General features: G+C 36.3%; 1 protein-coding gene across 2 annotated transcripts; it reads right to left on the bottom strand.

Annotated features, from left to right (window-relative positions):
• Nucleotides 1–610: 610 nt before the first annotated feature.
• On the bottom strand, nucleotides 611–13,557 carry LOC129579055 (ankycorbin). Of its 2 annotated transcripts, XM_055468573.1 has the most exons (20): nucleotides 13,232–13,557; nucleotides 10,331–10,390; nucleotides 9,941–10,211; nucleotides 9,769–9,806; nucleotides 7,999–8,036; nucleotides 7,843–7,901; nucleotides 7,583–7,744; nucleotides 7,347–7,429; nucleotides 7,053–7,232; nucleotides 6,925–6,965; nucleotides 6,754–6,851; nucleotides 6,517–6,671; nucleotides 6,230–6,436; nucleotides 5,478–5,805; nucleotides 4,930–5,376; nucleotides 3,241–4,792; nucleotides 2,865–3,144; nucleotides 2,622–2,721; nucleotides 2,158–2,178; nucleotides 611–1,469 (listed from the first exon to the last, which is right to left on the bottom strand). In XM_055468573.1, the coding sequence occupies exons 3-20, from the start codon at nucleotides 10,038–10,040 to the stop codon at nucleotides 1,132–1,134; spliced, it is 4,227 nt and encodes a 1,408-aa protein (XP_055324548.1). In that variant the 5' UTR covers nucleotides 10,041–10,211; nucleotides 10,331–10,390; nucleotides 13,232–13,557; the 3' UTR covers nucleotides 611–1,131. The 2 variants fall into 2 exon arrangements, with proteins under 2 accessions (XP_055324548.1, XP_055324549.1); XM_055468574.1 differs by lacking the exon at nucleotides 13,232–13,557 and having other exon boundaries at nucleotides 9,941–10,206; nucleotides 10,331–11,086.
• Nucleotides 13,558–13,764: the final 207 nt, after the last annotated feature.

Genomic DNA, 13,764 nt, shown 5'->3' with positions numbered 1-13,764 from the left:
AAAAAAGAGAAATGCATTACAAACTACTAACGGCAAAAACAACGTTATTCAATCCAAATGTGTTTTAATTGTTTATTTTAATCGATTTTACAGTGTAACAAAATGAAGCCGATCGGGCGGTAATACTTAAAGACTTGAATTGTTTATTTTCAGTCAATTTTACTGATTGTTTTTAATCTCATCCATAAACTAAATCATAAAGATGATTAACATGATCGGATTTCTTTCTTTTTGAAAAAATGAACACCACTCCAAAATGATAGAATTTATTTTGTATCAAGAATAATCTAGAAACAAAAACCTAAATGAGTCAATAAATGCGAAGTAGTAAAATGATGCAAAAGTTCTGGTATTTTTTTTAATTAGCTCAATAGGAATTAAGCTATCGATAAATTCCCTGTGGATTTGTCTTGCAATAAAATTGATTGAAACAAGATTTTCCTGAATCAGCAACCCTTTTTTTCGAAACTTCGAGTCTATTCATTCTAATGCATTAATCGGCTATAAAAATCCATCTCATGGGTTGGGTATCTAGAGAATAGAAAAATGCGTCGTTTAAACATGCTTTTCGAAGCCGAAATGCTCGAAACTGAACGCGTGGTAGAATGGGAAATTTCGGGTATGTCAATCATAGTTTGTTCACATGTGGTGTGTTTAGAAAAATAATAATTTTTCTTGGCTCCGTTGCGATCATTTAATTTAAAACAAATTGAAAACTCCATAATTGTTGCTTTTTTCTCATTTTCATTTTATTACTCCAACATAATTATTTTGTGTTTAGAATAAATATATGGATTTTTTTCAAGTAACATATTATGTGTCTTTTTTTGTTGTTGTTGTTGATGTTGGATGTTGCTCATAAATTGTTCGTCAAATGAAATGTGTGCTCTTGTTGTGTCAAGAACATCTTATTCTTGGGTCAAAATTGACTAATCATTCTTTTCTGATAAAATAGACATCTACATTCGTTTAAATTTATTGCCTAAGTGTTAATTTGTTTTCTCAGTGACTTTTGGTGTGAGTGTGAGTGTGTATATGTGTGGGTGTGTTTATGTTTTGGTGTTAAAAATAATCTGATGTAGAGAGAGTGTGTGTGCTTAAACATTGTTTCATTTTGTTAATTGGTCGAGTTTATTTTTTTGCATCGGCCGTTGTCGTTGGTGCTGGTGTTGCTGTTGTTGCATTGGCATTACCGCCGTTGAACTTTGATTGTTCATTCTCTTTGAGTGTGAATGTCACATAGTATCGCTTATTGTTATCTAATTTTTCTGCTGGCAGTGTTATTAATTGCTTTTGTGACCCATGTGACAATTCAAGTGAAACGGTGTTGTGCGAAGAATTTCCGCTCCCGCATTTGCCGCTGCCACTTATTCCACCGCCTTTCGTGCAAATTTTCGGCAAATAAAAACTTCCCATGCTCGTCTTACCAAAACCATATTTCGGCATCGTATGGTGATTCATCATCGGTACTGTGAAATTCATAAAAATGAAATTTAAAAAAAAACCCAATTAATAACATATAAACATACATATGAATATCGGAACACTGGGCCATGAGATCATATATGTAAAAAAAAAATCTCTCAAAAATTTCGCTCCATATGTGCCATCATTTAAACATCGTAATTGAAACATCTTTCTCAGCCATAAAATCTTGCATGCATCAATTGAATTTCAGATGCCTACTTTAAACACAAATAAAATTTGTTGAGAAAAGAAAGAAAAAACGCTCAGAAATGTTTGGAAATGCAAAAAAAAAGAGAGATGTGTTTAGCACAAAGTAAACAGTAGCTCCAATTTCAAAAAATTCTCTCTGTTTTGTGGGTCGGTTGCCCTTGTTGAACAATGGCACATATGTGGTTGCGATTTCTGTTTCAGCAGCGATTGCCGACAGCGTGAGGCGTCATCGTTAGCCATCACAAGAGAGAAACAACAAAAAGAACGAAAGCGATGCACAACTTTTGAATTACTGATTCAATTTGGCGTCTCCTTATCCTACTTCACAAAGTGAACATCATCGTGCGCATATTTCGTTTTTATTGTCGTTATCATTAAATTCATAGCGCGCCTCAGTTTGGCTGCGAAATAACATGTATTAAGGCTAAACTACAAACGAAAATGCATTTCAAACGAATAACATGTGTGCATCATACTTACTATATGCAGCGCATGGTATGCCTTTTTTGGTTGCGCCCGAAACCCAAAACAGCAGCCATTAAGGAACATTACACGCCAACACGAAAAACAAATTAAATCCAAGCCAGCGGCGCGCAAACGACGGAACGAGCAAACAAACGACAATGAAAAACACACACAGACAGAGAGTGAGAGAGAAATTGATGTTAAACAAGTATATTGAAATAAAATATCCCGGTTGATGAGTGTGATTAATAACAGAGAGGCGCAAACAAAACATATCCAAATTCGAAGCCAGTCAAACACAAATATTCTATTAAAATCTCAAGCGCAAGAGAGGAAACAATAAGAATCGGTAGTTGGATGAAGTGAAGGTTTAAATAGTTCATGTGGTATTTTAACAAGATTAGATGGTGATTCAGTGGAATTACGGTGGGATTTGTTCAAGTCGAGTTGAATTTTCGACGAGCTTGTGTATATTATACCTGTATATGCATGGGCCGCATGAAGACAACGATGTGTTTTGCTTGTACAGTATATAGCCTTTTTGCATCGGGAGTAATCTGGGCTGAGTCTTCGTTCAGCCTATAACCAGAATGTAAGGCGAATCATAATAACGTGATTATGTCAGCAAAAACCGATGGAAAAATGAGATAATATGACAAGCTGTAGACAAGTCAAAATAGACGTTCTCACACGCAAACACGCTCTCATACACACATTCTCACCTCTAAGTAAACGTCGGAAATGTTTTGGAAATTATTAGATCCGTTCTTTTGTAGGCTTTTCAGCACTTCATATAGGAAGATTTCGAAATTCTTGAATGTGTACTCTTTGTATGGATAGCGTCTCAGTGTGCTACCCGTTTCACTGCCTATCTCCATAGTCGATTTATGGTAATCATCAACGGCTCGTTTCACTAGCAACGATTCATTCACTTTGCTCGATCGAATTTGCAAGCTTTTCAGCTCCAATAGATGTTGGAATATCTTGTGTTCCATGTAATATCTGCATGCGGATGAATATTTTATATCATTTATATAGAATAGCTGGTTGTGGGAGATTTTAGCAAAAAAAAAATGAATAGAAAAATCATTTGATTACCTGCGAATATTTCGTTGTAGCGTTTGAGATACGGTCGCCATATTGCAAGCATTTTTATCGCCAAGTTTTCGTTGTGCATCAAAACGTGAACTGATTGAACGACCATCGATAATGGTATCGCCGACTCTCGGTCTTTCTGGCATATTTAAACCGGCCGTATAAATGGCACGTGTTGTTAGATTTTTCTGTGATGAACGCAATGTCCTTGGACTCGGTTCAAATCCCGAATCCTGATCCTTACTCAATCCATCAACAATTGTCAATTGCTTAACACTCTTGGCTCTCTTTTTGTATTTCTTTCGACGACCATTGAATTGCCCATCACTTTTTACGAGCTCGCTGTCAGAATACTTGCCGCCGCCATATGCCAAATTGCGATTCAAATAATCTTCGAAATTGGCATCGCCTCCCACCTCTTGGTCGCTGCTTTGATGCAAAATTATGTCTTCACCGCTGGGATCATGTGATTTCAAAACTTTGAAACTTTTCGGTCGTGTCAATGTCTTTTCGCCCGCTTCATTTGTCACCTCTTTATTTTGGTTTTCATCCATACCGGCCAATAGATCATCGATCGATTCGTCACTTTTCAGTACCGTGAAACTGGTTTTGCGAATGGTTTCTGTGGGTGGTTTTGGCGGTCCCAGATTACCTGTATCATCTAATTCCTGATTTAAATTATCACTTGGTTGATTTTCACTTGGAAGAACTTGAAAACTTGTGGAAGCATCAACATTTGCATTTTTATCATCGGCTGTATCGGTTTCCTTCTCGCCTTGATTGGAGCCATCATTGATTTGAACACTAGGCTTGGCATCGCCACTCTGACTATCTTTGCTTTCAATCACCTTTTCAGACGGTTTGCTTTCTTTGTTTTCTTCTGTCGGTGGCTTTTTAGCGCTGGCAGCAGATTCGATGGCAAGTGCTTGATCCTTTTTCGCTGTGGACTGCTCTGCTTTTTTCAATTGTTTTGCATCTTCAGCCGTTTTTTGGCCTCCTTCTTTTACGTCTTTCACTTCCATTGTCTCTTTTCCTTCCTTTGCATCTTTTTCAGGCGATGAAATGGTTGCAACACTCGACTGCTCCGGCTTAGCTTCCTGTACTGAACTCGGTTCGGTTGGCTTTGCAGCACTCGATTCGCTTGATTTCTTTTCATCGGGAATCTTTTGATCGGATGGCAGTAATGGTTGAGAGTCGGATGGCAGTTGAGTTGCTTCTACCTCTTTTGATTCCTTTGCTTCATGCATCTTGGGCCCGACGCTTTCAGAACTAACCACTTTTGCAATTTCAGGTTGTGCCGATGTCACCGCAGCCTCTTGCGAGTCAGATGGAGTGTGCACATCAGCAATGGTTACTATTGATTTTTTCGCAGCATTCTCAAGAGATGGACTGCCTACTTTTACTACATCAGCCGTACCGATTTTCTCCGGAGATTTCACCATCGCTTGCGAGAGCTGATCCTGAGATCCAGTACTTTGCACGGTTTTTGCCACCTTTTCACTTTCTACTCTCATGTCTTTGGATGCTGGCTGACGGTCCTTTTTCCCATTTTCTTCTATATTGGAAAAATTATTTTAGAATGTGGTTCGAAATTTTTATAACTAAATGAGGAAAATCATTCAGATAGAGAGATGAAAGTAAGAACTAGTGCTAAAAATATATTTTCAGAAAAGTGAGGAGATATTAACGTACTTTTCTCTTGGCTCATTTGCATGGATAAAGTGGTTTTTTCCTTTTCCTTTTCTTTTACATCTGATTCTTTGCCCAAAACGACTTTTGCTCTATCTTTCGATCGATGGCTATCTCGTTTGCGACGATAACTTCTATGGCAGTGTTCGCTGCTGTGTGCGCTTTCCTCATCACTAGTCGAATGCTCCGATGATGTTGACTTTGCATCGCGGCGAATTCGGGGCTTCTTTTTGTGATACAGGCAAATTTCTACATTGCTCTTTGATCGGCAAATGGTATTGTCTGGGCCGCTATCGCGTTGCAAAATTTCTATTCGTTCGCAACTGTTGCTGCGAAAGCGACAACGGTGACGATAATGATGATGATAATGATATTGACAACCGCATGATTTTCGAGAACGTGATTTCCCTTGCGATGCTTCCTCCGCGTATTTTTCATCGGGTTTTATCTCTACAAAAAGGAATTCGAATAAAATTCAATAATCATAATAATCATAAAAGTGTTTTTAAAAACCGCCGAGAGAGAAGTGTGAACAATATGGTCAAACGTACCGGCATCTGCATCATCATCCGACTCAGATTGGTCAACATATAGCCAAACGCTGCGAGTAGCTTTGTTCGGTTGTTCAGCGGCATTCGATGGACGTTTTTTCTCACCACTGAATGTTAATGGCAACGGTTTCACCAATTCCTGATCATTCAATGCGTTCGGATTGCGTCCCGATAGGCGCAGTTTATTTGCTGGTAGACCACCGTGAAGTTGTAAAAATTTTGCCGTCGATCGATGACCTTTATTCAACGCACAGTCGAGTGGAGTTTGAACGACATTTCCTGGAAGTCGAAAAATCGCGTTGATGTCGGCGCCAAAGTCGATTAACATCTATGATAGAAACAAAATTTAAAAAAAAATCATATACTATCTGTTTTAATCACATCTTTGGAACATGTTGCTGTTGCTTCTCATCAAATGTGAAATTGCAAAGCAATAAAAAATACTTCACAAAGAAGATGAAGGAAAAAAGAAAACATTACGACTCATGTATCTGTTCTCTTTTGAATCTACAATTGTTGATGCATATTTCGAATGGGTATACAATATCTGATGTAAAAGGATATCTAGTGCTGCGAGTGTGCTCAAAACGAAAAGGACGGATCATCGTTGGTTCGTTTGGTGTTGCACACATGTGTTCCATTCACAGTATGAAAATAGTACGTGCCAGATGTGTGATACAAAAATAAAAGCAAAAACCGAAAATATGTGCGTTTGAAGTTTGGATAAATTTGTTTTTCTTCTGAATACATACTTTACACATATCGGAATAATCATTGCTTGCTGCTATGTGTAGAATGGTGCGACCATCGTTGCTAGTTGTGTTTACATGTTTCGGTCGTTGATCCAATAACCAAAGAACCAATTCACGTCGACCCGAACTGGCCGCTTCATGTAGTGGCAAATCGCCTTTGGCGTTACGTAGCCATAGGTTTGCCTTTCGATCACGAAGCAATTTTACCTTCGGAAAATTTAAACTCATTTAAAAAACCGTTCTGTCTCCATCCTCGATATAACAATGGTTTCTATGCTAAAACCTACGGTTTCGAATTGACCTTTTGCGCACCCACAATGGGCTGGGGTTCGCCCTTTTCGGTCTTGTCGATTTGGATCCGCGCCTAAATCCAACAGCATATACGTGGCGTCTGCATGGCCAAGTGTGACTGCATAATGGAGCGCCGTACAACCGTTCGTATCTGTTTATTTGGGAAAAATTTAAATCAATTTTCTTTATACATTTAATGCGATTATATTCGCAATAATGTTTGAATAATTCACCAATTAAATCGACCGGTGCACCACACAAATTTATTAATACATTAATGCATTCAGTGTGTCCTCTTGATGCCGCACAATGTAGAGCGGTTAGCCCGTCCCTGTATCAAGTTATTAATTATATTACGAAATTATTAAATAGATGACAATATTGAAAATCATTGCAATGCATACTTATCGGCACTTTCAACGCGCGCCCCCGCTTTAACCAGCATCTGCAATGGGAAATGGTGTTTTATATCGATGAGGATATTGAATGCCAAACCAAAGAATCGAATTGCATAATTTTGCGTAAACATTACCAAAACAGCTTTGACGGCACCCGCTGACGCTGCCCACAACAGTGGTTGCCTTCCATCCCTGTCACACACATCGACGTGAACGTTTGGTTGTTGCAAAAATATTTCCAAAATTTCTAATGCTAAATTGGCCGAATGCGACTGGTAACCGGAACCATTGCTCATTTGTGCTGCATAATGTAACTAATGAATGGGAGAAAAATCGTGACAAAAATTAAATGAAGCGCAATTTATTGAGAGAAAAAAATGTATGTCGAGACAAAAAAGAAATCAATTTGTTTTTCATTCGATTCGTACCGGACTACCACCATTCAAATCGGTTATGGTTATATCGCTGCCAGCTGCTAACAAAGCGCGCAACGCTTCCACCTCACCGCACACTGAAATATTGACACATTTCATTCACTTTATTGCGAAAAATTAATAAACATTACACAAATATTTGATGGTAAAAATTGGAATGCTAAAAAATCAAAATGTGTTCGATATATATATATATATATATGTACCAGATAGACAAATTAATCACTTACCAGCCGCCCAATGTACAACCGAATGGCCCTCGTTATCGACAGCATTTACATTCGCTTTGTTGGCTATCAGTAAATTGACCAATGCAGTATTCCCTTGAATGACTGCCAAATGCAGTGGCGTAAGACCATCCTCATCAGCTGACTCCAGTAGGTCCGGAGCCGCTATTGTTCCGTAACATACATTCAAGTAACCATTAATTAATGAAATTTCATTTGTTTTTCTAAACGTTGAATCAATCGTAATTATCACTTATATATACCTGTGGTTATGCTTGCGGCTGCCACGAGATCTAATTGTCCACAACAATAGTGAAGAGCACTACAAATGCCACATTTGAAATTATTTACACATTATCATTATGGAATGAAGGTATCGAGTTCAAATGTAACAATTTCATTCGATAAACAATAAATACCTTTTGTTACTTTTGTCACGTTGATACAAACTTTTGGGCTGAAAACACAGTTCGCAAATTGAATGCAATAAAATACATGAATTATTAGGTCGGTTGTGGTGAATAAACTAAACAATCAACTCAAAAACAAAATGGTCTATCGATATTGTGAACTTATCGATAAAATGAAACCGAATCGATGTGTTTATCGATGATTGCGAGGTGTATGATGGTCTGATATGTGTATGCGTGTGTATGTGTATTTGTGATAAACTGCAGAGCGTCACTATCGATAAACGTCAAACAACGCATACAAATCGATTAATTAGTTGCCATCGTGTATGGTTGTGGTTTGAATGTGTTTTTAACTGGGAGGTTATTGTAGCGCATCAACAATTTCTTATTTGTTGCATTTTAAAAGCAAATGAATCTCAATTGAATTGACGCGACGCACCAAAAATAACGCTAACAGTATCGGAAAATACTCTTTAGATGAAAGAAAAAACACCGAAAATGAATCGACCCGTCGAATTTCCATTCAGTCTTTACGGTGTCAATGAAGAAAACGAAAATCCATTTAGACAAGCAAAAGCCATTACCATCTAAATTGGTGCTCATTTACAACGTAAACATCGAGGCGCTGTTTTGACACAACAAAAACATAAATTTCGAATGGGAATTTCACAGAATGAACAGTAAACAGGAGGTGTTGTAGCAACAGAGCAACAGAGCAAAACACAACTGATAACATATATGGCCGTTGCTAAGTTACTGCAATGTTTCGATGGTAAAAATAAACAAAACATTCGATTATTTGGATTTCGTCAAAAATGTGCACGACAAAGATTGGTCTGTCTCTTGCATTGATGTCTTTGAAGTCTTTTATTGTTTGCAACAATGATGTTGATATTTTCTCAATTCGTTTCAACAATACAGATTAATTAAATTCAAATGTACCCTCTTTATATTGAATAAGTGGTTCAAGTACTTCATTTGTTTGTTTGTGTGTGTGTGTGTGTGTGTGTGTGTGTGTGTGTGTGTGTGTCATCACGATGAATCGTTTCAGACCATTAAATTTGGCCGTGTAGAGAAACGAAAATGAAAGAAAAAAAACAATTATCAGTCGCTCGAGAAAATGTCCGAATAGAATACTTAATATGAATGACTAAATGCTAGCAATTAGTCAGTCACTATATATGTTACCGTGTTCACCTCACCGTTGCTTTTTCTTTCATTTTGCTGCTTTTTTTCATTCTTCATTTTCTTCTCCATAAAAGTTTTTCGATTGTTTTCAATCGAAACGAAGTAGATTAAATGAATTTGCATGTTTTCAATATTTGGTCAAGGAACTTTCGCTCCTCTTTACTACCCCATTATCAAATGGCGGAAATGGCCGAAATGGAAAATTTGTATATCGACCTTGAAAATGGCGTTTTAATCGAATACTTCAATCGGATTCACTGTCAACTCGACGGCAAAATAAATGGATTGAAGTTCGCTGTTCGCTATTCGCTATTCGAAATTCTCAACCGACCGACTAGTCAATATATCGTGCTCGCCACAGCAATTACAAGTCAGAGACTACTCGGTATGCGACCGTAAGAAATCCGTCAAGGTAATATTGTCATTATTTTTGGTGTTGAAAAAAAGCACGAAATAAGAATTTATATGAAATTATGACGAGAGAGAGAGAGAGAAAACGAAAAGAAAAATATGTGAAACACACAACATTTGTATGTCTTTTTCTAACAACTCCATTGAATAATAGGGTTGTTGTTCGTTTTTGCTTACCTTGATCCGCAGCTCGGTCACGATATCATCTGATTTACCTTGAATTAGCCAGCCCGATGACGTTATACGAAGATTTGGACAATAGATTAAAATCCATATGAAATAGAAAGGTTAAACATCATCACTGAATGTATTGCAAAAAGAAAGAAAACAGAAAATTGAGAAACTTTACCTTGCTGACAAGAATACATCAATGTTGTGCATCCTTTGGCCAAACGCTTTTTACGGTCGGGCAGTTTTTTTGGACTAAAGTTCTTATCCGTTAAATCCATTTTGGTATAAAATCAAGAGAACGGTTTTATCAAATTGGTATGTGCGTGTATGAAGTGAATAAGATTGTGCGATAGAATTTTGCTTTTTTCTTTCGTTTTCGATTTGAAGGTCTGAAGAATCACAAAAATTTCAATCGTGCTAACAATGTCCCAGATCCGATAACAACTTTTCTATTAATAAACAGTAACAATGGAGAGAAAAAACGGTCTTATTTATAACTTCATAGCATCGAATATTTTTGCATGAAACACAAACAAAAAACAATATTTTGAACAAAAATATTACATACCCATGAAATATTAGGATAGTCACACAGCATTAGTAATAGTCGAAAATTATCTCACATTTCCTATAATTACAAACGGATTTATTCAATTTTTTTCGACTGTAAATAGAAAAATCGAAACGATTTTAAAGTTGGTACTTTGATCAAAGTAAAAAGCAAGAATCCTTTGGTCAGTCATCATGTTAGTCAATTTAATAATATATCACTGAACACAAGCGTAAAAAAAACGTGATCATTTGAGAAAAAAGAGAGGATTACTAGTGCAACCAACTATAAATACCGTAATGAAGCTATTTTCCATACTTGGAACGATTTTCTCTTCATACGGCGGCGCTGCTGAAAACTAAATTTGGAATTTATAGCCAGAAAAGGTAATAAATTCGAATGTTACGTTTCTAACAATGCTGTTGACCATGAAATGAATGGCTTTATTACTTGATGGAGAACAGCATGATGTGTATGTATATATGTATCTCGCCGAAAATCACATTTCTACGCGAGAGGAAAAAAAACAAATTCACGCACAGTCATGGTCGAAAAAATTGCACGCAATAGCATCCCCTCAAAAAAAACCGTAATAGTTTTCGATAAGCATATTTTGAGTTGAACTCAATTCCAGAGGTTCAATATATGTTCTCCTTTCTTTACAACGTTGCTTGAAATATGCACGTATTGGCGGAACGAGTCCCGAATATGTGAAAAATAAATCCGTTTATTGAGTTAAAAGCAATTTTGCGTGAGGTGAACGGTGACCCGGTGCGATTGTTAGGCTTTTGTCCGGATTTTGCATAAAAGCACACATCGAAACTACAAATAAAATAACAATTATGAGCTGGGTCAGAATGTAGCACATGGTCAAGCAGTTATAGTTTACATATAAAAAGAAAAGTCAATATAAGTAAAATTGGATATGTGAGTCTTCCTACAGTTTGCGTTCAATACTCAGTTGTGTGTGTATTTGTCGGTTGCTACTTTCACAGCTGAATCGGAGTCAACTGAATCGGAGCAAATTTGATGCTTTAGCGGATCACACTCTGACCGGTTTTCTTTTCCGAATGGGGATGAGAAAATACCTTTTCCATAGCCGAAATGTAATTTCAATAAATGGTTTCAATGCAGTTGTCATTTTTGCAGATAATATAATTAAGATGAACCAAATTTATTTATTGACAATTTGTTCGATATTCAATTTATGTGTGTTAATGTGCATAAACTATTTTCGATTATTTGATGTTAAAATATGAATTGTGTTCCACGTTGTGCGAAAAGAAAATTCGTCTGGTACCAATTATTTTTGGCATGATTTCTTTTTAGCACAATCTGACCCATTGCTGCCGATGTGGTAATGATTAGTTTTTTCATTCATTCTTTTGCTTGCTGAAAAAGTCATTATTTCAATTAACGTTGAGAAATAATTTGTCTGCACATTGAACTCAAATTATAGAAAAATAAAATAAATTGGTCATTTGTCGATAAATTTGCGATGATTTGGTAGCTACCTCTTAGAAAGCGATAACACTCATTAGCATTTAGTGTTCCATTTGGTGAAATCACTACATTTGCTGAAGTCAAATAAGAGGATTTGTTTTTAGATTACTCTGAAATCCTCAGAGTTCCAGTCTATATTGTATGTTCTGACGCTTATGAAGAGAAGTAGAAGCCTAGTAGAAAAAAAAAATGCTTTTAGATATTCCTGGTTTCAATCAATACACAGTATAATCAAGTGTAGGATAGCGAAATGTTTCTTACATTTAACAAAAGTTTCAATAGTTCTTATAACGATGCGTTGAACATACATGAATCCATGATGGCCATGTATGTGCGTGGAATCGAATATAGACTATGGGTTTGTTTGTTATTTGAAATGTGCATACTGCATATATAATGTTCCTTTCGATTTCACCCATAAATGCAAAGAGTGTGAACTAGTTTTGCATACATGATTTAGTCCAATTATGCCGATGTTACGATTGAATTTTCATTATTCTTCAAATCGAAACGAAAAATCAACAAATAGCAGACACCATGCGGCCTAATTTTTTGATTGAGAAAGTTTTATAAGAACATAGAGAAAATAAGTTTACATAAAGTGCATATATATGTGGCTATGCACATAAAAAAATCGAGCAAATTACTACGGTTTCGCTTGTGTTTGTGGCCATTTTATTCTCGAATTTTGTGGTTAAAGTGCTCGAATATGCGTGAGTTCTCGGTTTTTATAAATTTTGATTGCGAATAGTTGAACAAACGGGGCAATAATTCTTCGAAAATACACATGTGAACATATATGTTCTGTGTATATATGAGTGAGAGATATAAAACAGTCTTAATGTTTTCTTATGGCATAGAAATTTTTATTCTGAAAACATGGTGGAAATCGCGTATAAAAATTCGTTTTATGTGAAACCTCATTAATGGTAATGAGTATGTATAAAAATGCTTTTTTTTTGCTAACAGGATTGGCACATATTCGCCACAAATGACAAAAATGTGGGAAATTCCCGAAAACCGCACATCTATTTATGGCGATTTTATTCTCAAATTGCGAATATAATAATACAATTTATAATAAAAACACAAACATATTGCAGATGCTTCAAATTTTCGAAGACGAAACTTGATTGGGATGTTTGCTGGATAGAAATCCATCCAAATGACATACTTATCAATGTGGATAATTTTTCTTTGCTAATCATGTTCTCGACTCATGTTTTACTTCCTAAATTATTGTCGTGATCACTATCGAAATCCCTTTTGTCAAACTCACTGATCCGCTTTACGGTTCAATACATAATATGCTCGTTAGTTCGAGTTGTCCGATTAGTAATTACTTTCGCGGCGATACATCAATTGTCAACAATGAATGGAGCGTAAATAAATCAATGAAATATCAAAAATGTTCACCCTTTATATTTATCCTCGGCACAGTGGTGTTACACTATTTAGTAAATAAAAACCATCATTCACAAAATTACAATATTGAAAGAAAACAAATGTAATGAAATTTGTAGGTGTTTCATGCACCGCGTCACGAAAAACAATTAAAAATTTTAACGAAACTTTTTAAGATGGAAAACTTATAAACTTTTAACGAGATAATGGGACCGATCACATGCAGCTGGTGCAATTTTTTGTTTCTTGACTTTGTAAATATTCACGTGCTGTTCCTTTCACTTCAACAAATTTGAGAGCTTCCAACTTGCACCTTTGCATGAGGAGGACTGACTGACAATCAACTGCTTGTTCTAATCATATTTTAATACGTGACGTTAATTTTTGGTTTGGGCACCAGTCCGCCGACAACGTATGTGTTGCGAAATAAGAAGGGCACCTTTGAACGTGTAGGAACGATAGAAATAAAGAAGAAAAAAATGGATGTAGAGAACTGTTTACATTCACATAACCAAGAATGACTGATGGTAAATCAGTAGTTGAAG

The sequence above is a fragment of the Sitodiplosis mosellana genome, unplaced genomic scaffold (assembly GCF_009176505.1).
Source record: "Sitodiplosis mosellana isolate CC-2019 unplaced genomic scaffold, AAFC_SMos_1.0 Smas_scaffold_6226, whole genome shotgun sequence".
Classification (NCBI taxonomy): domain Eukaryota; kingdom Metazoa; phylum Arthropoda; class Insecta; order Diptera; family Cecidomyiidae; genus Sitodiplosis; species Sitodiplosis mosellana.
The sequence above is the reverse complement of the archived record's forward strand: the minus strand, read 5'-3'. Positions and strand labels throughout refer to the sequence as shown.